Source organism: Pleurodeles waltl, chromosome 9 (genome assembly GCF_031143425.1).
Source record: "Pleurodeles waltl isolate 20211129_DDA chromosome 9, aPleWal1.hap1.20221129, whole genome shotgun sequence".
Taxonomy (NCBI): domain Eukaryota; kingdom Metazoa; phylum Chordata; class Amphibia; order Caudata; family Salamandridae; genus Pleurodeles; species Pleurodeles waltl.
In genome coordinates, this window is record NC_090448.1 from 913,277,589 (window position 1) to 913,303,500 (window position 25,912).

The window sequence follows — 25,912 nt, forward strand, 5'->3', positions numbered from 1 at the left end:
TTCAAATTACTTGTAATGCCATTACTGCGCTCTCTATTCACCAATGTATCAAGCTTTGGCAGCTGCTTTAGCCAATTTGAACTTTCAGGGTATTAAAGAGGCCAACATTTTCAGAGCAGATACATCCCTTTTGTTCAGTTTGGCCTTTGGGTAGCATGAGGGTCATAGTTTTGTCTTCTGTATTACTTTATAATAGCACTTGTTCCAGTAGTTTTTCCTGAAATGCCTCTATTTTATGGTGGTGTGGGAAGGCAAACTACGGGAAAAAGTTCTGAAAGGGTGGCTCTACATTTTCCTTATAACTGGAGTAACTCTTTACAAAATGACCAGTCAATTATTTTCACAAAATGACCAGTCAATGTTTTAAGATAAGAAAGAGCAAAAACTAAAATTCAGAGGTGAACTGAAACATATGTACAAGTGCAATATGGAAAGTGTATAGAAAAAGCATGCCTTGGTATCCCAGTTACTTAGCACTTTAGAAAGACAAGTGCACACACCGGTACACAATTTTGTGATTTAAGACTCACCTTCACATCTGTGCAAAAAGACAAAAAGCCATGATTTACATGGAGAAGAACTGAAAGAAAACTTTGGGCATGCTTGTTCTGTGCCTCCATTTTCTTCTTTCTACGGGATCGATAGTTTGGATCAAGTGTGGAACCAAACTGCAATGATTCTTCTTCAGATCCACTCTCCTCATCTGTAAGAAAACAAGGTGCATGCACGTTAAACTACAATGACCTTAAAACAAAAAAGCTTTGGTGCTGTTACCTATCATTTACATACCACATCAAACAAGATCATGTATTTTAAAGAATATTCCAAAACAAGGTGCACAATCACTTTGAAATAGTAATATACCTAAAAGATGCCCTCCATTCATTACTCAGTCTGCTCGTCTGTCTCCCAATAAGAGACAGAAGACTGACAGTGGAAAAAAGACAACAAAGTTAAAGGGGAAGTTTTGCTGGCAGGTTTGAAGAGACAGCTCAGACTTGAAGGCAGAGATTAGGCGAAAAAAGGCAAAAAACAAGAGTGAATAAGAGCAAGAATGAGGACTAAGGTATACTTGTGTCTCTGAGGTTTCTGCTTGGAGTGCTACATCATACCCCCATCAGATGGCACTCTTACATGTGTTGGTCTGGGTGGTGCCAACCTATCCAGCATACAGGGAGTGCAGAATTATTAGGCAAGTTGTATTTTTGAGGATTAATTTTATTATTGAACAACAACCATGTTCTCAATGAACCCAAAAAACTCATTAATATCAAAGCTGAATATTTTTGGAAGTAGTTTTTAGTTTGTTTTTAGTTTTAGCTATGTTAGGGGGATATCTGTGTGTGCAGGTGACTATTACTGTGCATAATTATTAGGCAACTCAACAAAAAAAATATATATACCCATTTCAATTATTTATTATTACCAGTGAAACCAATATAACATCTCAACATTCACAAATATACATTTCTGACATTCAAAAACAAAACAAAAACAAATCAGTGACCAATATAGCCACCTTTCTTTGCAAGGACACTCAAAAGCCTGCCATCCATGGATTCTGTCAGTGTTTTGATCTGTTCACCATCAACATTGCGTGCAGCAGCAACCACAGCCTCCCAGACACTGTTCAGAGAGGTGTACTGTTTTCCCTCCTTGTAAATCTCACATTTGATGATGGACCACAGGTTCTCAATGGGGTTCAGATCAGGTGAACAAGGAGGCCATGTCATTAGATTTCCTTCTTTTATACCCTTTCTTGCCAGCCACGCTGTGGAGTACTTGGACGCGTGTGATGGAGCATTGTCCTGCATGAAAATCATGTTTTTCTTGAAGGATGCAGACTTCTTCCTGTACCACTGCTTGAAGAAGGTGTCTTCCAGGAACTGGCAGTAGGACTGGGAGTTGAGCTTGACTCCATCCTCAACCCGAAAAGGCCCCACAAGCTCATCTTTGATGATACCAGCCCAAACCAGTACTCCACCTCCACCTTGCTGGCGTCTGAGTCGGACTGGAGCTCTCTGCCCTTTACCAATCCAGCCACGGGCCCATCCATCTGGCCCATCAAGACTCACTCTCATTTCATCAGTCCATAAAACCTTAGAAAAATCAGTCTTGAGATATTTCTTGGCCCAGTCTTGACGTTTCAGCTTGTGTGTCTTGTTCAGTGGTGGTCGTCTTTCAGCCTTTCTTACCTTGGCCATGTCTCTGAGTATTGCACACCTTGTGCTTTTGGGCACTCCAGTGATGTTGCAGCTCTGAAATATGGCCAAACTGGTGGCAAGTGGCATCGTGGCAGCTGCACGCTTGACTTTTCTCAGTTCATGGGCAGTTATTTTGCGCCTTGGTTTTTCCACACGCTTCTTGAGACCCTGTTGACTATTTTGAATGAAACGCTTGATTGTTCGATGATCACGCTTCAGAAGCTTTGCAATTTTAAGAGTGCTGCATCCCTCTGCAAGATATCTCACTATTTTTGACTTTTCTGAGCCTGTCAAGTCCTTCTTTTGACCCATTTTGCCAAAGGAAAGGAAGTTGCCTAATAATTATGCACACCTGATATAGGGTGTTGATGTCATTAGACCACACCCCTTCTCATTACAGAGATGCACATCACCTAATTTGCTTAATTGGTAGTAGGCTTTCGAGCCTATACAGCTTGGAGTAAGACAACATGCATAAAGAGGATGATGTGGTCAAAATACTAATTTGCCTAATAATTCTGCACTCCCTGTAGAGTATGCTTGATACTACATATGCAATATGCACTACAGACATAATCTTGATTGTTTTTATCAATCATAGTGCCTCTATCCTGATTTTATGTCCAGAAATCCATCCTTCATTTATCCAACCAAACAAATAATTATGTGTACGAAACAAACAAGTTACTTACCTTCGGTAACACATTATCTGGTAGAGACTCATCGAGCTGCAGATTCCTTACCTTTGAATTCCCTGGCGTCAGCTTCGAATCCAGACTTTTTTTGCTGAGCAATACCTGCGCACGCCGTCTGGTGGCGTTGTTCGGATCCGCGTGCATCGTTCAGCTCCACGTGGCTTCATTAGTGTCGTTGGAGCCATCTGTGATGTTACTGTCACCTATAAAGGCACCACCCCGGCACACGTACATCATTTCTATTACCCACAAAACATCAACGCTGGAAGCTCAGAGTCATAGATTGTAGGAAGCTGGCCTGGTGTGTGATGGGTACCTATGGTACTTACACCTTATACCGGGTCCAGGTATATCCCCTCTTACTGAAGTGTAGGCAGTGACTAGAAGCCAGGCTCTCTAGAGGTAGCTGTGGATGAGCAGCCAAGGATTATCTAGGAGACATGCAAAGCTCATGCAATACCACTGTAGTCACACAACACTAACACACATGAAAGAAAACACATAAATACAGGTACTTTATTTTTGGCACAAATCACCACACAATACCAGACAGGTAACCCACCCTTAGGAGGTAAGTAATACACTAAATATATACACTAGTAATCAGAAACAGGCATGGAAAAGGTTAGAAAACAGTGCAAATAGCAATTACCCATAGTGACCCTTGTGTGAGCACAAACCATATACTAAACAAAACTGGAATGCGTACAAGGTAACCCACCTAGGTAAGTAAACTGTGTAAAGGGGAGCTGGGGACATCAGAAAACCACAAAGGTACGTAACACAGTATCCCCTATCGAACAGGAATGCAGGAATAAAACACTGGATTTTCCCCAAACCACACAAAAGGAGGAAAAGAAGAAAAAGATCACACCCAGAGCAGACAGCAAGAAAACCAGCAGTGGATCCTGAAGAAAGAAGTCCTGTGGAGAGAGGGAACCAAGTACAAGAGTCACAGTGGAGTCCAGGAGGAGTAGGAGCTACTACCCACCCAGCTGTGGATGCAGGAATTGGTCGACGGTGATGAAGAACAGGTCACCACGGCAGCCATGGACCCGGAGAAGTGTTCCTGATGGATGCAGATGAAGCCCCACGCTGGAAGGAAGATTGCAGATGGGTGTCGGTGCAGGATTTCCACCAACAAGCCTTGGCAAAGGCAAACTTGCGGTTAGTGAAAAAGAGGTGCTGCCGGGGACCAGCAAGGCCCAGGAGGACTCAAACCAAGACGGGGAGTCACAGGGGACCCTCAGTGTCACAGAGAGTCCACAGGAGCAGAGGCAATACCCACAGGAGTCCCACAGGACGGGGACACAGGAGTCGCAGAAGAAGCCCATGCAGCACTACAAAAGAGGATCCCACGCTGCAGGAGAACCACGTAGGATGCTGTGCTTTCCAGGATGGAGTGCTGGGGACTGGAGCTACACGTCGTCTAAACATCCCTTGTAGGAGATGCAAACACGCCTTGGCAGCTGCAAGAGACGCAGTGCATGGGGGTACTGTCCTGCGTGGGAAAGCAAAGGCTTACCTCCACCAAAGTTGCACAGCTGGCAGAGAGGACCAACAGGACTACTCCAGACCACCATCCATGATGAAGGATCCATGCAGCTCAGCAGGAGCGGAGATCCACCTAGCCGGTCGTCACTTGTTGTATGTGCCTGCAGTTGCAGGGGAGTGACTCCTTCATTCCAAAGGAGATTCCTTCTTCTTCTTGTGCAGGCTGAAGAGTTGCAGTCTTCTGAGGATACACGGCCAGGGAGGGAAATGTTGCAAAGCTCGCAGGAGACGTGGAAACAAAGTTGCAGAAGAGTCTTCTTCGTTGTACCAGCGCTTGTCGGTTCCTGGAGGGTCCAGTCGCGGTTACAGTGGCCAGAAGTCGAAGCAGAGGTTGCAGAGGAGTCCTGCTGGAATCTTGCAAGCCAAATCTGAGGACCCACCCAAGAGAGAGGCCCTAAATAGCCCTGAAAGGGGGATTGCTCACCTAACCAGGTAAGCACCTATCAGGAGGGGGCTCTGACGTCACCTGCCTGGCCACTCAGATGCTCCCAGAGTTCCCTGTCAACCTTGGAAACAAGATGGCAGAACGCAGAGACCCTCTGGAGGAGCTCTGAGCACCACCACTGGGGTGGTGATGAACAGGGGAGCAGTCACTCCCCTGTCCATTGTCCAGTTTCACAGCAGAGCAGGGACTGGGGGTCCCTGAAGCAGGGTGGAATGGTTTATGCATGGACGGCACCACATGTGCCCTTCAAAGCAAACCAGTGGCTTAGGAAGACTACCCCTCCCAAGCCAGTCACACCTATTTCCAAAGAGAGTGACCTCCCTTTCCCAAAGGAAATTCTTTGTTCTGCCTTCCTGGGCTTGATCAGATCAAGCAGCAAGAGGGCAGAAACCTGACTGAGGGGTAGCAGCAGCTGGGCTGCCCGGAAAACCCTGTAATACTTATGGTAGCAATGCTGGGGGTCCTCTAAGGAGCCCCCAGAGTGCATGGAATCATACTTCCAATACTTGCAACAGTATTGGGGTATGATTCTGACATGTTTGATACCAAACATGCCCAAGTACGGAGTTACCATTATGTAGCTGGACATAGGTAGTGACCAATGTCCAGTACATGTGTAAAATGATGCCCCCACACTCACAAAGTCCAGGAAAATGGTTCTGGAGTTTGTGGGGGCACCTCTGCTGGTGCAGAGGTGCCCTCACACACAGGTACCTTCACCCTGTCCTCTAGGCTGAGAGGGCCTACCATAGGGGTGACTTATAGTGACCTGGCGCAGTAATCTGTAGTTAAAACGGGTGCATGCATCTATTTCATGCAGGCTGCAATGGCAGGCCTGCAGAACCCTTTGCAAGGGCTCCCTGCAGGTGCCAGAATAACTGCAGCAGCCCATAGGGATTCCCTAAAACCACCAATGCCCTGTGTACCTAGGAACCATATACTAGGGACTTACATGGGGGGACCAGTATGCCAATTGTAGGAAGAAAAATTTACCAGCAACCAAATTTAGAGGAGAGGGCACAGCCACTGGGGTCCTGGTTAGCAGGATCCCAGTGAACACAGTCAAACACAATGACAAACAGGCAAAAAGTGGGGGTAATCAGGCTAGACAGAGGCCACTTTCCTACATGGATAGAACCAACGGTTTGTCTGTGCTAAACTAGGGCCCTGAAAGGGATAAACCCTAACCCTACTAGACATATCCACAGACTGAGGAGGCATGGGTGGGGTGTAAGGAACCTACAGCTAGATAGAGTCTCTGCCAGATAATGCATTATCGAAAGTAAGTAACGTGTTCATCTGATACAGACTTCTAGCACCAGATTCCTTACCTTTGACTAGATATCCAAGCCATAACCTCCTGGCAGTGGGCTGCAGATACCTCCACTACACTAAATAGTCCTGTAGGACTGAACGGAAAAAGTGCCTGTCTCTCCGTACCTCATTTTCCAGGCAGTAGTGCTTTGCAAAAGTGTGCAAAGATGCCCACGTTGCCGCCTGAAAAATCTCCAGGACGAGAACGCCCGAGCTAGCACAGTGGTAGCAGCTTTGCCTGTGGCAGAATGAGTCCTCAGTCCTCAGGAGGCTGCTTCCTGGCCAATGCATAGCAGATCTTGATGCAGAGAACGACCGAGCGCGAAATGGTTCGCTTCTGCACTGCCCGACTCTTCCTTGCTCCAACGTCCCCCACAAAGAGTTGATCATCCACCAGGAACTCTTTTGTGCGGTCAAGGTAGGAGAACAACCTTTTTGTGTCCAGTCGGTGGAATCGCTCCTCTTCCTTAGAGAGATGCAGTGGAGTAAAGAAGGTGGCCAGGGTGATGTCTGACCCAGATGAAAAGGGGTCACCACCTTGGGGAGAAAAGAGGCATGAGTTTTGAGTACCACCTTGTTTGGAAAGATAGTGAGATACCGTGGCTTTGATGACTGAGCTTGCATCTCACTCACCCTCCTGGCAGATGTTATTGCCTGTTTTGATGGTGACGAGCTGGAGGGGACAAGTTGTGCAAAGGCTCGAAGGGAGCGCACATCCGAAATGTGAGGACCAGATTTAAGTCCCATTGGTGCATAACAAAGGGCGAAGGCAAAACATATGTACAAGCCATTTGAGGAATCTATGTACAATGGGAGATTTAAAAAGAGAAGGCCGATCAGGCAGCCGGTGAAATGCTGATAAGGCAGAAAGATAGCCCTTGAGAGTCCCCAAGGCAGAACCCTGCTGGGCAAGAGAAAGTATGAAGAGAAGGATATCAGAAAGAAAAGCAGAAAGAGGATCAATAGACGTTTCTGTACAATAATCTACAAAGCGTTTCCAACGGCAGGCATATACCGTTTTAGTGGAAGGACACCTGGCAGCCAAAATAACTTTAAAGACTTCCGGAGGAAGGTCAAAAGCCATCAATTGCCGCCACTCAATCTCCACGCATGAAGACGCTGAGTTGACAGGTTCGGGTGGAGGACTCTCCCCTGCTGCTGAGACAGAAGATCCTCCCGAAGGGGCAGCCTGGTCGGAGGACTGATGCCCATTTCGAGGAGCTCGGGATACCAGACTCTCCGTGCCCAATCTGGAGCCATTAAGATAACTTGGGCCCGGTCATTCATGATCTTCTTGAGAACTCTGGACAGGAGTGGTATGGGCGGAAAAGCGTACAGGAGGCCTGAACTCCAATCGCGACGAAAAGCGTCGGCGAGCGATTGCCGCCTTGGAAACTCCAATACATTGCGCGTGCTCTGCGGAAGCAAACAGATCAGCTCTCCCCACTGCTGAAAGAGTCCTTGCGCCATTTCCAGCTGGAGATACCATTCATGATCTGCTAGGCATCGACGGTTCATCCGCCCTGGCGTTCAGAGAACCTGCCGGGTGAACCACCAGGGTTATGCCCTGCTGTTCCAGCCATGTCCAGAGATGCAGAACTTCTTGACAAAGGGTCTGCGATCCCACACCGCCCTGCTAGTTGCAGTACCACATCGCAGTGGTGTTTTGCCCACGAACACTAACTTCCCTTTCACAACAGGAAGAAATGCTTTCAATGTCAGTTGGATGGTTTGGAGCTCCAGCAAGTTGAAATGGAGTCCGGATTCCGCCGGAGACCTCTGATTTTCACCTGGGGAAGGGAAAGGAGTCTGCCTCTGACCCAATCGCAGTTTGCTGCAGAGCCCTCATTTGCCATCTGGCATGTTTGACTAACAGGATGCAGGAAGCCATGAGTCCCAACAGCCTCAGAGTCTGTCTCACCGAAATCCAGGATAGAGGAAGAAACATCAGTATCATAACCTGAATATGCTGGATTCGCTGCTCGGGAGGATAAACCCGAAACTGCACTGTGTCCAGACCAGCCTCGATGAAAGGGAGCTTCTGAGAGGGAGTCAGGTGTGATTTCGGCACGTTTATAGTGAACCCCAGCAAATTCAAGAGGTCCCCCATAGTCTAAAGGTGGGTGATGAGAACCTGGGACGTAGGGGTCTTCAACAGACAGTCGCCGAGATAGGGGAAGACTGAAATCCCAAACCTGCACAGATGAGCTGCTACCACCGCCATCACCTTGGTGAACACCCGAGGGGCACTGGTGAGACCGAAGGGGAGCACAGAAAGTGCTTGTGGCCCACCTTGAAACCGCAAGTAGCGCCTGTGGGCGGGCAGGATGGGTATGTGAAAATACACATCCTGCAAGTTCAACACTACCATCCAGTCTCCTCAGTCTAGGGCAGACAAGACCTGAGCAAGAGTGAGCATCATGAATTTCTTATTTTTGAGGAAGAGATTGATGTCCTTTAAATCCAAGATAGGGCAAAGACTGTTGCTCTTTTTTGGAATCAGAAAGTAGTGGAAAAACAACCACTGCCTAATTCTGACATCGGGACCCTTTCTATGGCTCCTTTGGCCAAGAGAGCTGTAACTTCCTTGTGGAGCAAGATTAAATGATCCTCCATCAGCCATTCTTTCGATGGGGGGGATAGAGGGAGGGAAATACTGGAAGTGAGGGAATAGCCCTTTGGTATGATTTTCAAGACCCATTTGTCCAATGTTATTTACCGCCAGTGAGGGAGATGAAATTGAATCCTCCCTCCAAATGGACAAGTATGGTATTGCAGAACCGTACTAGGAGGGCTTGGGCGCTGTGGAAGAGGGGGGCTGGGTGGTGGCTGTCCTCTGGCTAGACCCTCTGGGTCTGAAGGTACCACAACCTTGTCCTCGCACTGGATGCTGTGAAGATGAAGGACGGTGGCTGACCTGAGGGTGGCGTGGCACCCTGCCCCTCCCTACGCCTCAAAAGGGGTGAAAGGCAGACTCCTGGCGAGTAGGCACCAAGAGGCCCAAGCATATGTGTAGGAAAGTACCATCTTGCCTGGCATGTTACCCCCATATTTCACTGTATATATGTTGTTTTAGTTGTATGTGTCACTGGGACCCTGCCAGCCAGGGCCCCAGTGCTCATAAGTGTGCCCTGTATGTGTTACCTGTGTTATGACTAACTGTCTCACTGAGGCTCTGCTAACCAGTACCTCAGTGGTTATGCTCTCTCATTTCTTTCCAAATTGTCACTAACAGGCTAGTGACCAATTTCACCAATTTACTCTGGCATACTGGAACACCCTTATAATTCCATAGTATACGGTACTGAGGTACCCAGGGTATTGGGGTTCCAGGAGATCCCTATGGGCTGCAGCATTTCTTTTGCCACCCATAGGGAGCTCTGACAATTCTTACACAGGCCTGCCATTGCAGCCTGAGTGAAATAACGTCCACGTTATTTCACAGCCATTTACCACTGCACTTAAGTAACTTATAAGTCACCTAAATGTCTAACCTTTACCTGGTAAAGGTTGGGTGCTAAGTTACTTAGTGTGTGGGCACCCTGGCACTAGCCAAAGTGCTCCCACTTTGTTCAGGGCCAATTCCCCGGACTTTGTGAGTGCGGGGACACCATTACACACGTGCACTATACATATGTCACGACATATGTATAGCGTCACAATGGTAACTCCGAACATGGCCATGTAACATGTCTAAGATCATGGAATTGTCACCCCAATGCCAGAATGGCATTGGGGAGACAATTCCATGATCCTCCGAGTCTCTAGCTCAGACCCGGGTACTGCCAAACTACCTTTCCTGGGGTTTCACTGCAGCTGCTGCTGCTGCCAACCCCTCAGACAGGTTTCTGCCCTCCTGGGGTCCAGCCAGGCTTGGCCCAGGAAGGCAGAACAAAGAACGTCCTCAGAGAGAGGGTGTTACACCCTCTCCCTTTGGAAAAAGGTGTTAGGGCTGGGGAGGAGTAGCCTCCCCCAGCCTCTGGAAATGCTATCATGGGCACAGATGGTGCCCATTTCTGCATAAGCCAGTCTACACCGATTCAGGGACCCCTCAGCCCTGCTCTGGCGCGAAACTGGACAAAGGAAAGGGGAGTGACCACTCCCCTGACCTGCACCTCCCCTGGGAGGTGCCCAGAGCTCCTCCAGTGTGCTCCAGACCTCTGCCATCTTGGAAACAGAGGTGCTGCTGGCACACTGGACTGCTCTGAGTGGCCAGTGCCAGCAGGTGACGTCAGAGACTCCTTCTGATAGGCTCCTCCAGGTGTTGCTAGCCTATCCGCTCTCCTAAGTAGCCAAACCTCCTTTTCTGGCTATTTAGGGTCTCTGCTTTGGGGAATTCTTTAGATAACGAATGCAAGAGCTCATCAGAGTTCCTCTGCATCTCTCTCTTCACCTTCTGCCAAGGAATCGACCGCTGACTGCTCTGGAAGCCTGCAAAACTGCAACAAAGTAGCAAAGACGGCTACTGCGACCTTGTAACGCTGATCCGGCCGCCTTCTCAACTGTTTTCCTGGTGGTGCATGCTGTGGGGGAAGTCTGCCTCCTCTCTGCACTAGAAGCTCCGAGGAAATCTCCTGTGGGACGTCGGAATCTTCCCCCTGCAACCGCAGGCACCAAAAGACTGCATCACCGGTCCTCTGGGTCTCCTCTCAGCACGACGAGTGAGGTCCCTGGAACTCAGCAACTCTGTCCAAGTGACTCCCACAGTCCAGTGACTCTTCAGTCCAAGTTTGGTGGAGGTAAGTCCTTGCCTCTCCACGCTAGACTGCATTGCTGGGTACCGCGTGATTTGCAGCTGCTCCGGCTCCTGTGCACTCTTCCAGGATTTCCTTTGTGCACAGCCAAACCTGAGTCTCCGGCACTCTAACCTGCAGTGCACGACCTCCTGAGTTGTCCTCCGGCGTCTTGGGACCTTCCTTTGTGACTTCGGGTGAGCTCCGGTTCACTCCACTTCATAGTGCCTGTTCCGGCACTTCTGCAGGTGCTGCTTACTTCTGAGTGGGCTCCTTGTCTTGCTGGATGCCCCCTCTGTCTCCTCACGCAATTGGTGACATCCTGGTCCCTCCTGGGCCACAGCAGCATCCAAAAACCCTAACCGCGACCCTTGCAGCTAGCAAGGCTTGTGTGCGGTCTTTCTGCACGGAAACACCTCTGCAAGCTTCTTCACGACGTGGGACATCCATCCTCCAAAGGGGAAGTTTCTAGCCCTTGTCGTTCTTGCAGAATCCACAGCTTCTACCATCCTGTGGCAGCTTCTTTGCACCAACAGCTGGCATTTCCTGGGCATCTGCCCACTCCCGACTTGATCGTGACTCTTGGACTTGGTCCCCTTGTTCCACAGGTACTCTCGTCAGGAAATCCATCATTGTTGCATTGCTGGTGTTGGTCTTCCTTGCAGAATTCCAATATCACGACTTCTGTGCTCTCTGGGGAACTTAGGTGCACTTTGCACCCACTTTTCAGGGTCTTGGGGTGGGCTATTTTTCTAACCCTCGCTGTTTTCTTACAGTCCCAGCGACCCTCTACAAGGTCACATAGGTTTGGGGTCCATTCGTGGTTCGCATTCCACTTCTAGAGTATATGGTTTGTGTTGCCCCATCCGAGTGTGCCCCCATTTCAATCTATTGTAACTATACATTGCTTGCACTGTTTTCTATTGCTATTACTGCATATTTTGGTATTGTGTACATATATCTTGTGTATATTTGCTATCCTCATACTGAGGGTACTCACTGAGATACTTTGGCATATTGTCATAAAAATAATGCACCTTTATTTTTAGTATATCTGTGTATTGTGTTTTCTTATGATATTGTGCATATGACACCAGTGGTATAGTAGGAGCTTTACACGCCTCCTAGTTCAGCCCAAGCTGCTCTGCTAAGCTACCTTTTCTATCAGCCTAAGCTGCTAGACACCCCTCTACACTAATAAGGGATACCTGGACCTGGTGCAAGGTGTAAGTACCCCTTGGTACCCACTACAACCAGGCCAGCCTTCTACAATATGGCTGTAGCTCGAGAGTCCTTAAATCGCTCAAGCGCCAAGACTGCCTTTTCTCCAAAAAGGGGTGAGCCATTGAAGGGCATGTCCATCAGATTTGCCTGGATATCCCCCGAAAAGCTAGTGGTACGGAACCAGTCGTGGCAACAAAAGGCCACTGTCGATGAAATCACCCTGCCCAGCGAGTCGTTCATGTCCAAACCATACCGAAATGTCAACTTGGCTGCATCCCTCCCATCCTTGACAGCCTGAGTGAGAGTATCCCGTACACCCTCCGGGACCTGGGGCAGCACCTGTGCCACTGTATCCCATAAAGTATGGGGAAATTGGCCCAATAGGCATGAAGTGTTTACGGACCTCAATGCCAGGCTGGAGGAAGAAAACATCTTCTTCCCAAGTTGATCCAGCTTCTTGGATTTCCTGTTCGGGGGAGCAGAAGGGAAGGCACCATGGGGTGTGGAGGCTTGGACCACAACGCTCTTCGGGGTGGGGTGTTGGGTGAGGAAACTAGGGTCGGCGGGAGCTGGTCAATGGCGGTGGGCAATTGTCCTATTTACCGGAGCCCTGTGCTGGGTTTGGACCACATCCCCAGCAGGACATCATTAAGGGCCTCATTAAAGGGTAACATCAACCCCCAGCTGAAGCACCTCTGTCAGGATGATAGTTCTGACTAGCACTGTAGGCAAGACCAAGTCCAAGACCTCAGTTGCCCTACGCATCACCATGGCATATGACGCTCCCTCCTCCGTAGCCACAGAAGGAGGTGAGAGCATACCAACATCTGGAGATGTATCCAGTCCATTGGCTTCCCCTAGATCCTCATACCAGTCCTGATCCTCTAATCCATTCTCTAAAGGGCCTCAGACCCCTCTCATTCGTCACCTGTGCCTGGCTGTTCTAAATAAGCCTCAGGCACTGATCTGGGCTGTGTCAGCACCATCGAAATCGGCATTGTACAACGTCATTCTGGCTTCGGATCATCTGGAATGAGGATGGGGCTCCCGCTACTGGTGGGCACGGTGGTGGGAGGAGCGTCGATGTCAGAACCGGTGCCAGAGGCCGACAGTGTGGAACTGGTGCCAGTACGGATCCGATATCGGATCCTGGGGTCCCCAACGGTGCTGAGGCCGAACCGGATGGGGCCCCTGCTGACCCTGCGGGGTCCAAAGACCCACCTGCAGGGGCAGCCCGCTCAAAAATGAGGCGCATGGCTTCATAGAAGCCTTTAATTTGAGCAGCGGTCGCTTTAGCTCCTGGATAAGGGGGTAGAAGTCAGCCCTGCCATCGGCTCCGTGGAACCGTGCTCGGAACATCAACGTTCCCGTGATGTCTCGTCAGCCGATGGGCGTGGCCATGTCAAAGTCCGCTTGGGCTTCTTCTTGTGCCTTTTCCCTGAGTGCCCAGAGGACCTTGGGTGCAAAGAAGAGGACTTGGAGCTCCTGGAGCGGTCCCGCGACTTCCTCCTCAAGCGGGACCGTGACCTTCTAGGAGTCGCGCCAATCGAAGTTGAATGCCAGGCTGCAATGAGTTTCAGAGACTGCTCTCTCAAAGCCTTCGGCCCATGGCCCAGCAGTCGGAGGATGACTTTGCATCGTGGTCTCTGTTGAGGCACCAGAGACATACCTGTTGGAGGTTTGTCACCAACATGGCACGATGGCAGGCGCCACACGGCTTAAACCCTGTCTTCCTAGATGACATCCTCGCACAGACACGAATAAACTTTGAAAAAAGGCATGCCAAAAAAGGCAAAGGGTAGCTCGATGCCGGACCTGAGCTTAACTGATGTACGCACACCGGGTCAGTGCCTTCATAGGCGACTGTGATGTCACACACGGCTCCAACGATGCTGATGAAGCCACGCGGAGCCGAACGACGCACGTAGATCTGAAGGACAACACTCGACGGCGCACACAGGGTATTGCTCAGCAAAAAAATTCTAGTTTCTAAACTGATGTCAAGGAATTCAAAGGTAAGGTATCTGAAGCTAGAAGTCTCTATCAGATTGAGTGGACAGTACTGGAAACTTTATTCAAAAATCTCCGTAGCGGCAAGGCAAATATAACTGAGAAGAGATTGCAGTTAACTACAACACATTAATATGGGGACTATATAAACAAGAGCACTGTATCACATCTTCATAGTTCTAGTGGAACCCGCTCATGCAAGTGAGATAACCTCTCTATTGTGGGAAAGATCACTTCTTCCCTTCATAATGGTATGAGACCAGAAATATATGCCTACTCATGTGTGGTAGAAATAATCTAAATGTACTCTTGGGTAGTAGCTCAATATAGAGTGAGGCAGCAAATCTGTCCTGCAAGCAAATGTTAAGTTGATTCCCACATGTCCCTTTCTGTTTCAACTAAACGTTGCTCAGCATCTAACATTCTAGCCTGGAAAAAATATGGCCTGTTGCAACAGCTACATGCCTATGTCTATGGGAAAAAGACAGTGTTCCAATTAATAAGGACTAAGGTCCCTATCAGGTGTCGAGTAATTAGCCTATGAAGTTGGTAGCCCTTTAGTGGTGAATCGCTGCATCTAACTCAGTTGGCAGAACCAGCAATGTCTTCACTTCTTCTGTACATTAAAATGAATAACAGGGGCACCTGCTTGCCTCAGGGATTATCTAGAAATCTGCTGCCATTGGCTCAACAAGGCTTAGGTCCTCTAAGAATCACCAATCCTTCCTCCCATTTCTTCCTTTGGAGTATCTGTGTCCCACCTACAAAGGAAGATGCCAAGTTCTTGCTACTCATGTCATGTTTGACTGTGTTGGAAATGAAGGGCTGCCCAGTGACCAGCACCTACGAGTGCTGGTATTCCACCTTTGGAGACAAGCTCCTATACATACTGGACAGTTACATTCAATATACTGAGAAACTCATTAGGTAAGAGGCTGTAAGCTGACAGACTGCACTTTACGAAGAGTACTGGGCCTAAACACACCAGATAGTCATCTGAGGAGGGAACCGCCTCGACCATATGGGGAGAGTGCGGCCAATATCAGGAAGTGGCACAGGGCTACTCCATTTTATTGTGCGCATTCTCATATTTGAAGCAGTTGTTAGTGCTAGTGAATTATAGTATTTTCTTCTTCGCTGAGTATCAAGTACTGAAAGGGTTGTACTTGGTCCAGTTTTGCAGAGTCATACTAGGCCGTACCCTGAAACATCAGAGGCAAATGAGCCCAGACTCCATGATAGAGGCTCAGTAGCACCTGCTTGCCCGTTGGTCTCCCAAGAGGAGTGTGACATTCACATACACATTCCAGCATATATATATATTTTCAGACAACAGCAGCAACTGTCTTTCATCCTATGATTTGACACATTACCACCACTTGCATTGTCCTTTTCTTCCAGTAGTGAGCTTCTCCCCGAGGCCTCTAAGACACTGCATGCGAAGACAACAAACTGCCTCAGTAACCCAAGCAAAGGCCTCACACAGTACAAATACATGTCACTAGAACCCACCAATGTGGTAAACTGCAAAGACACTTTATGAGTTTACAGAAGGTCAAATAAAATCAAATACATTATTATTGATATTTTCAAAATCTGCATCATAATTCCGTTTAGGAGCCGCTGCTCTAGACCTTGCTGGTGTACAATATAAGGTATGCACTGCTGTAAGAAAAATAATCCTGTTCCCCCCTACTCCGTACCTCTGTTCACCAACTAAAACTCCCCCTTTCCAACCGTCTCCCAATGTACATCGCTAGCCAACCACACCTCAAACCTGTGAAGTCAATGTTTCCCACCCTGCCTGGGGCTATTGTAACAGACTTGCGGCTGCGCGTGTGGGATCGATGTATTGCAAAATAGTAGTAATCCACTTTGGAGTCATCCAAGATGCTCAGCACTCAAAATCGCTACAGACAAGAGTGATCATTGTAGTTTTTGCTCAAGTAGGTAACAAGCGGTCTCCATTGCTTGGTAAATTCCCTTCCCATTCCTCATGCTATAGAAGCTAGTTGCTCCATGCCCAGGGTCCACCACAACCTCTCCAGTCACTTCTGCTCTTACAGGGAGCCACTATGCCCCCACAGACCTAAGATAGTTTGTTTTGCTCCTAATATATGGTAAGAGATTATTTGGTCCCTCAGCCCGTACAATGGGAATATGTCTGGGCCGGATGACCCAACAGGACTACCTCTGGGCAGTGGGCCAGGGCCAACCCAGTTATGACCTCCACTTGCGCCAGGAACATCATCCAGAAGGGCTCAACACTGGACACAGCCATACAATGAATTCGGTCCAGTCATTATTGAACATGGCTCTTATAACGCTTTGGCTCTTCTACATTACTAATTTGATTGTAGTGGGAGCCCCTCTGACACCCCTCCACCCTCTAAGAAGGACCATGGATTCAGCAAATCCCCACCAAGCCCCTTATATCTTATTGTGCTTTATGTGTAGGACCTGGGTACTGGGTCCCAAGTCCTAAGATGGCGTCTGAAACTCTTCCTTCAGGTTGCGACCGGACAATCACAACATATGGTTGAACTTGCAGATCCATTGCAGATTCACCACGGTGTGTGAAATGTACATACATTTTTGGCCATAATTTCTCAAAAATACTGAACGGATTTACATAAAATCACAAAAAGATTCTTTCTGGATCAAGATTTAGCTTTCTGCAAAATTTTGTGTAATTCCAGTCAGCTGATTTGGCAATATCACTGTTCAAAAATGTGTTTTGGGACCACAAACCTTTTCTCAATCCTCGTTTGTCAGATCATCTTGAAACTCCCTAGGAAGAAGCAGAGGTTGATAAAACATTTTCTAGAAAGTTTATAATGATTCATCAAACAGTGCCAAAATTAAAAGCAAACCAAAAAAATGTTCTGATGGAAACATGGTTCTAACTATAACTACCCAGTGGCGACTGGGAAATTTAAGCCCCCTGGGGCAGGCCAGAGTCCGAGAGTCAGTGTATTATTAATTTAGGGAAGAAATCTTTTTTTTTATTTTTTAAATAATGTTTTTGGGTGCAGTGGATCCACCAGAACGGTCAGCTTGAGACCAGTGGAGTTTTCACAGTGTAACAACAGATCAATTGCAGAGCTCAGCACTGAAGAATCCTGGGTGATCCACAGAGCACCCAAACAAAATTTTTAAAAGGGTGTTGGGTGTCCACGGGTGGTTGGGTGCAGGTCAAGCCATGTGGACAAGTGCAGCAGGGGGTTGAGCGCCTGCGTGAAGTTGGGAGCAGAGACTGGCCACACGAAACCCGATGCTCTATACAGCAAAGGACATCTGGCCACACAAAACCCAATGCTCTATACAGCAATGGACATCTACCTTTTAATAAAAAAATAAAAAAATAAATTCACTCAAAAAACTCAAAGGTTAAAGTGATGTTATTGTTAGGCATAGTTAACAGTAGTCTACTTTATATTTTAAAAAACCTTAGAAATTTACTGAAAAAAAACAAGGTTCAATGGAGTTATAACTAACTGAAAATGTCAGTTAAAACATATAGTTTTAAACTAATAAAACTACTGAAATTGACCACTTATAGCTATCTCAGGTTACTATGGGGCAGATGTACAAAGCCTTTTTACATTCGCAAACAGGCTGATTTGTGAATCAGGCCATTTACGAACCCACAAAGGCATTTTAAAATGTACAAAGGCCAAATTGTGATGCAATAACCTGTTACCAAATCACAATTTGGGTATGTGATTCGGTATTAGGAAGGAGTGTGTTTAGGGCACTGCCTACTCTTGAAAAATTAAAAGAAAACATTTTTTTTTTTTTTTTTTTAACGCATCCCGTTTCCCTATAAGAAAAACAGGCTTCATTTAAAAAAAAAAAAAAAAAAAAGACTGCTTGATTTAAAAGCAATCACAGACATGTCGGTCTGCTGAACCCGGCAGGCCACCATCCCCGTGATTTTTCCAGTTCCCAATGGCTCGCAAAAATATTCATGAGGTAGGTCTATGTGCCACATTTTTATCGCAAAATGTGTCAAGGACACATTTGTACAATGGTGTTTGCGATACTAAATAGTGAATCACAAAAATGCATAATTTGGTAATCGCAAACGATTACCTACGTACATCTGTCCCTATAACTTGTGCCCTAAAGTAACTATGATTTGCAGTCTCGCCATGTATTGCTTTTAACCTTGCATATTACATCACTAATGACATATTCAAGGACTGCATTCATAACATACGTAATAGCATCTGAAATGATATAATTAATACCAACGCTGTCCAGATATAGTTACTTGAGATAACTACAACTGGTAAATTTCTGTGGTTTTATCAGTTACAAAAAGCTAGGTGGTGCCCCTCCCAATTCTAGAGGCATCACCAAGCTCAATGAAATATAAACAAAAAAAATTATGAACAAAAATCCCTCACAGGCCACTAAGGGGCGCACCTTCTAGAAGCAGTGAATAATAAATGAGCAGGTCTTTGTACAAATGTATCATTCATTTTTGTATCCTGGTGTCCTCCCCGGACGCTGTTTTCTTATAATTATTGGGGAGACAGGGGTGTGGAATTTAATAAAATATCTACTTGTCCGTGTGACAAGTTGCTTTCTAAATCGACTTGTCCCGCAAAAATAAAATCGACTTGTTCCTTTGGTGCCATATAGTGCGTTGACAAATTATGGCAGCAATTTCATTGTTTAAGAGCTCTGATAATAACCTCTCTGATTATGGCACAGTTAATATTACAGTAGGGTTTAAATTGTAGCAATTTCAAGCTCCAGTATTCCGATTTGCCACCTTTCTGCAGATCTACATACTAGGGCTGGATGATGCAGTAAGCACTAGTTCCAGGGCTGGAATGCCTTTGAGTTTGTGAAAACATACTAACTTGGATGTTTTAACATTTTTCTCAGCTCTTCTCTTACCTTTTCCCATACAGAGAAAGGTTGGAAATGTACTCCTGACAAGGGCAGAAGTAGAAGTTCTTCCATGGCTGGGGAAAAAAGTGCTTGGAGAGAAAGTGAACTTGTAATCGCTCAAAAGATTTTCATACAAGTAAATCTACTTGCACGAATTTGGTCATGCTAAAATACAGTTCACAAATATTTTCTAGGAATACGATTTCCTGGTCTACTTCTGTACATTTTTGTGAATTCATGAAAGCCACTAATGCAAAGACCTATACCAGGGGTGCACTTTTGTGACTTTCTTTAAAAACTGGGCCCCCAATTAGGTATGGCATTTGCCAAGACATTTTATTTTTATTAAAATTCAGCTTCTCCCTCTATTAATCTATCAGCTGGCTTTACTGTGAGTGATAGCATTCTGCTCTTTCACAAGGAGCATATTGGCACACTAATTAGTTTTGTTCAGTGGCGGGAATCACTGTGGCAATGTGTGCTTTTTGAACCCAAATAACTTTTTTTGCTTTTCGCCAATGTTGGTTAAAATGGCGAGGGCCTGGCAGCTCCCATAGCAATGCAGTGTTACAAAAGCCATGTATTGACAAAACCAAAGGACTGACAACCAATGTCTGATCGGTTGGCTTTGCCAGTGCTTGTTTATTCTGTTTCCCACAATCTTGTTAAAAATGGTTACTCTGATTTTCCATAATAAATATTTTTGGGAAATACTACCATGCATCAACACATTTTACTAAATGCTGCTTCAAAGAAATAGTAACTAAAATTTCACAGTAATTTAGCACAACTATTGTTTCCTACTTGCATTTTTTGTGAACATTTTCTTTTGAAGCCAAAGAATCTTCACTCTTGCTTACGAGCTTCTGCAAACATGTGCATCTTATTAGAGAGCATTCTGGGAGCATTATGTGTAGCCTCCTATTGTTAAACATTTGAACATGTGCACCGTTTTTTTAAATGGAACCAATGTCAATTATGCAGTGTGACCTTACAACAGTATTTAGAGCACTCAACCCAATAATAAAGGCTTTGCAATAATGAACCATAAATACAAGTTCAACCAACATTAATGTATGTGAACATAGATACCGCCTCAACTGCAGACCGTTACCTTCCATGTAAACTGGCAGCCAAAAGGTTTGTGCTGCAAGGTATTGGACAAAATAAATATGAAAACTTGTTGTCCTTGACCCCAAACAATATGTCCTGGGAATCGGACTGTAGGAATTCCACATCCCTGGAAGGGTGTGTGCTGCCCCGAGTCGTTACAAGCCTAGGGGGACCCCATTCCCCGGACCTACTAATTTATTGAAGGGAGGGGATCACACAGCCCCCCTCCCCGAGCCTCAACCGGTCCTGGGGACCCTATCCCTATGGCTGTTTCCTTTTTTATGAGGAGAGAGAGCCGCAGGCCTCCTGAGCCTCCATGGACCTCAGGGACCGCATCTCCTGAGACCTACTGTGAGTGCTCCAGTGCCCACCTGGGGTAACCACAGTAAAGGACGTTGGCGGCCCCCCTCCCCAAGCCAAAAGGGGCCTCAGGGCACTCACATAACACAATATTGGGACTGTGGGAGAAGAACCAGGGCCCCTGCGGCCCTGCAGGGTCCCCGTTTTGGGTACAGCGGGAGCCGGCAGTGATGCTGCCTTGCACGTATTTTTACTGCTCCTGCCAGATGGAAATAGACAATTTTTTCCTACCCACGCTCTTGCAGGCAGTGTAAGTGTGTCCAGGGGGTGGATAATCTGGACCTTAGAATGATCGGGGTTGGGGGCCACGTGCCCCCTTTACATTCAATATTCATTCCAGGCCCCAGGGGATGGGGTCACCGGGCCAGTGATCGGCTCGGGGATGGCCATGTGCAAAGGACTTTTCCACTATATCAAAAATATTATACAATCATAGTTCCTATCATAGGGAACTGGTATTGGGACCAGGTGCAATATCACCCATAGGAAAAAACTTACGGACTGCTCAGGTGTTAGGTTTCAAGGACACCAGTTATAGGCCATGTAGACAGCCCATGACAGCCACAATGCCAGGCATTAAAGGACAATAAGGTAAGCTCAAGTATTAGATGATTTGGGCACCCTATAAGTGGCTTCTGTAATATACCTAGAAGACAGCTTGTAGCAGTTCGCAGTGATAGACTTCTTGGTGTGGGTACCAAATCAACCCACAATGTGCGTCAGAGTGCTTCCTTGAATTAGTTGGCTTATCCAATAAGAAGTTCAAGTATCTTATGTTTGCACTCCTACAAGAATCAGTACGGTCTCCTTACCAATTCCACCATTTTTTTCTGAGCCCCCAATAAAAGAGAATGAAAGAGCGAGCAAATGTACATGGGGTGTTGAGGCACTACAAACACAACCTTTGTAGGCCATTACCAGAAAACTAGGAGTTGTACCATTGGCATTGCTTGAAAGTAATATATGATATACTAGAAAATGGACAAGGAATTCTGAGACCAGCAACTAACGAGACTGCAAAAAGGCAAATAGGTATCTAGACGCAAAACGCACCCTTCCTAGCAGTGCAAAAATGTCCAGCATCTTCAACTAGACAAAATAACCCGTTTTGATAGAGGTTAAGTAGTGATAGACTTCAGCCACGTATTTCTGTGAGACACCATTTTATCTTACTCTTTTGATTGATAACTGAATGATTGACCACACTTCTATAGCACTCTCTACAACATGTATCTCTTGGCACTGTAATGCATTGGTGCTTGAAGGTGGACTGGCTCATGGTGACAATGAGGGTTATTTGGGTGCTCGGACAGGATTTCACCATTTGAGAAAGAATGTTTTTCCTATGGTCCAAAACCTAAGGTAATTAACTTCTTGTCTGATTTCAAGTCGTCGGGTGTTCCGGTATACTAGTCTGTATGAGAAACTCCTTACTACTACCTACTGTCATTGACATCTAATATTTGAAATTATATCCTCAGAACATAAGTTCAAGAGGTGGTCACAGCACCTAGAATGCTACGTTAAATTTGTGGTTAGGTGGCAGGATGGTCTCAAAATTGATTATGGCTATAAGGAATGATGCAGATTTTGGGTGCCGGTTAAGAATAAATGAGTGACAGACAGGAAATTAATTTACAAAAAAACAATATAGAAATGCAAGAATAATTCAAAATCCTACAGTGGTGCTATGCTTAACCTTCAACAATGTCCTGTTCTGCAATGGATGTGCAGGACGTCAGTATTCAATTCAATTAGCTTTATTCGACCATTAAAAAAAGAATAATCATAAAAGCATATCAACATCAGTGACATAACAAAATCATTAGATAACAGATCCAGAGTAGGCTAATATGTATAATAAAAAGAAGTCAAAAAGATGTGTCCAAGATATTGTCTATGTCAGACAGTAAATTTAAGAAACGTACAAACAACTAAACACATCAAGTGAAGAAATTATCTGTAAACATAATAGTGCAGGGATAGAAATGGTCACCAAAGTACTCCTAAGTAACAGCATTAAAACCGTGGCAGTATAAATACAGCATAATTTACAAAAGAATACAAAATGTGTCAGGGTTTGCAGGCAGTGCTCTTTACACGGGTAAATGAGGATAGGTGATGGATGGAACTGGCCCAAGGGAAAGCATAGCTGGCTTCTAATTATTCCAAACCTAAATCTGGTCACGAGCATCTTTATTGGTGAGTCGCTGATGTTCAACTATTTCTCTTTCACCTTTCTTGGCATCCTTGACATTTATGTTCACCCAGTGTTTATCCTTTACATCCAAGTTATATGGGTTTGAAAAGAGTGACGGCCTGTCTCGCTTACTACAAACATCCTTGATATAGGGTTAACTACGGGATCCGAAGACCCCAGTCTCATAAAAGGCAGTCTAGTATAATTTCCTTATTAAAAATGGCCTCCGGACTGCACAAAATGGAACACCAACATTAGTGGGGGCAAGTTAATATAATCCTCAACAGGGGATAACCCAAGTTCCCTGGGAACTGCGTGTTTTGTGAGACCTGCAAGGCCCAGAATATACCTCTGTTTTCCTCTACCTGCAAGCATTTGACAGCCTTTTAGCCCCACACACCAGAGCTTTAAGTTAGGATAAGTGAGCTTTTTTTAAAACATTTCAATAAGTGGCTCTATGGGCGTTAATTCAGTTTTGGAGGTCAAATTAAATTAAATTAAAAAAACAGCAGTTACAAAACTTTAACTGTCTTTCAGCCAAACAATGTTCCTAGGACCTCGGATAGACAAAAGTGGCCCCACAAATAGGGGAATTTGTGTGTTCTTGCAATTGAGGTACTATGTAGGGCAAAACAAAGTGACTTTAAATTTCTAAGCGCCACAGGCCATTACAAACATTTTGGTTAGATTAGCTACCAGACTCCAATCATCCATGAAGCAGACAGATGCATCAAAAAGGGTTTGGAGCACACTGGACATTAAAACAGCGTTGTCTGCATACAAGACAGGGGCGGACTGGCCGTTTACATCTGCCATGTCCCTTCCCTTGCTAGCTATGGTCAAGGATAACCAATTGATATGTAATAAGAATAGGATGCGCAATAGGGCACACCCCTGCCAAACTCTTCGTCTCAGGCTAACAGACTCTGAGCAGTCACCATTTGCCCCGTATCAGGCAGAGACTTTAAGATCAAAATGAAGGGCTTATAGAAAAGCAATCAAACCGCTCTCAACCCCCATGGACTCTAGTGTGGTCCGTGATTTAAATCTATCCACACTGTCAAACATGTAAGACAGGTCCATATAAGGTAGATAAGCAGAGGTGTGTCTGACAATTGTGTATTTACTGCAAGTGTAGCCACTGTACCAATTTGCCCAATCTAGTCCTGAATCCGTACTGCACATTGGAAATAAAATGGTTATTTCACACAAGAAAATAATTGTGTGTCTGACAATATCAGCTGGGTCACCAAAATTTACTGTTTGGTCCACATCAGGCAACGATGTCACAGAGCTCCCGAGGACATCGCCCCCCTTCCCACTCCTTGATTTTCCTTGGAAGAGATGGCTGCACATATGCATGCAAGCCCTGCAAAAAAAGCCTGAGGAATGGATAGGATGCCCACGAATCTTTATAAATTTGAGGTGGCCCTGTTAGCTCCTTTAATTACCAACTTTGTCAACTTCGCTTTTAAAATAGGCCTGGCAGAGACCTGGCATTTTTCGAATATTGTCCCCGTCTTTAAAAAAAGGAAGAAATATGTCCTCTAGCTGGCCTAGGCTGATTTCCATTCTAGATTTTGCTGTGAAAGTCAAAAGTACGATTATCTATGATTATTGTAGGTACTAAAAAGTTTTCTTTTATTAATGGTGTGCTAAAACAGGCCAGTGTTTCTTGTCCTGCTTTCTTGTCCTGCAAGAAGAGATTAATTTATTCCAAGCCTCGCTCCTCAATTCCGATTTCCTTTTGCTTATAGCCTATTTATAATCCCGCCTACGTATTGTGCAGGGTCTTCCCTATCCTTGTGCCTGACCAGCAACGCACTACATAGATGTTTCTTATTTAGCCTACATGCCTTATAAAACCAAGATTTTGGGTAAGTGTTTGTATGTTTATGGGCCTCAAGTAAAAGAGCTCTGATGGTATGCCCCAAAGTCACATAAGTATTGAAGTTTTAAGTTAGGCCTGGTTCCTGCTTCAGACAGACAGTCAACCCTCATGCTGAACTCCGAAGGAGGTTTGTAAAGTTGCTTGGAGGCAGCAAGCAGGCAGAGCAGAGTTGCTGAGCTCTGACCCAGGCAGGATGCTCGAAGGGCCTCGACCAGCACAAACCCTCGGCTCATAGGACCAGCCAGCGAGAAGATGAGAATGTGGGGAAATGCAGGGGCGGGAGTGTGACGCTATTTGAGCCAGCTAAGCATTTCCCTGCTTCCACACTCCTGCCCCCACTGCCACCGTCTTCCGTCGACCACCACAGCCTGCACCCGCTCCAGCTCCAGTCACCACCTTCTCACCAAAATCTCCAGCTTCCAGGCCACAACCATAATTATAAAGCAAAGACAAAATGGCTCGTCTATTCTGGCTTGATTTTACCCCTACGTCCAACTACCACGCTTGCGCCTAACAAGCGGTGACGTCACAGCAAGATGTTGCAAGTTGATTCATACTAAGAAGATCCATGTGTCTGATTTAATTCGGAAGCGCTCCCTAATTCAACGACTGGAGTTATAAGAAGCACCCCTTGTTAGGTGCAAGCATGATAACTGGACCTAGGGGGTAGAATCAGGCCAGAACAGACGATGAGCTAGTTTACCTTCGCTATATAATTCAAATTTATTCTACGTCTCACGTGAACAAGTGCAAATTCAGCACACGTTTTCTTTAGACGGCTGGGAGGCCAAGATGACGGAGTCTAATGTTAGTATTACTTCCTAATAGATGAAGTGCTGTTGGGCACTCGCTGTTTAATCAAGGTTGACCATAATCATCTCTCACAGGAATAATCATGTTTCCATGTTGCTCCTTATAGTCCTGAGGAAGACCCTCCTTTAAGGTTTCTAGTGACCTCATCCATTTTGGGTTGAAATGTCGATAATCTTATCCCGGAGCCTGGACTGATTTTAACTGCCACTGTGTGGCCTTATTAACTCACATACTGTAGATCATGGATGGAATGTGATTTACCCTGAAAATTTGTCAGACAGGCAAAAATATAGTAAATCGTTTTTTAAAATTATTGCTCTTCTTACACTGTTCTCATTAAATTCTTTGCACTTACGCAAAATCACATTTTTCAGCACTACTACTTTATACCTTGGAGCAACTTCTTTATAATAAAGATGTATATAAATGCATTCAATTCTAATACAGTTTT

At 45.9% G+C, this 25,912-nt stretch overlaps 1 protein-coding gene across 2 annotated transcripts in view; it reads right to left on the reverse strand.

Moving 5' to 3' along the window:
• Window positions 1–25,912, reverse strand: part of ATG2B (autophagy related 2B) — an 860,766-nt gene that overhangs the window by 548,953 nt on the left and 285,901 nt on the right. For both annotated transcript variants that reach the window (XM_069208269.1, XM_069208268.1), the window contains exon 20: window positions 531–703. In XM_069208269.1, coding sequence (XP_069064370.1) covers window positions 531–703 — 173 coding nt within the window. The remainder of the gene's footprint in view (window positions 1–530; window positions 704–25,912) is intronic.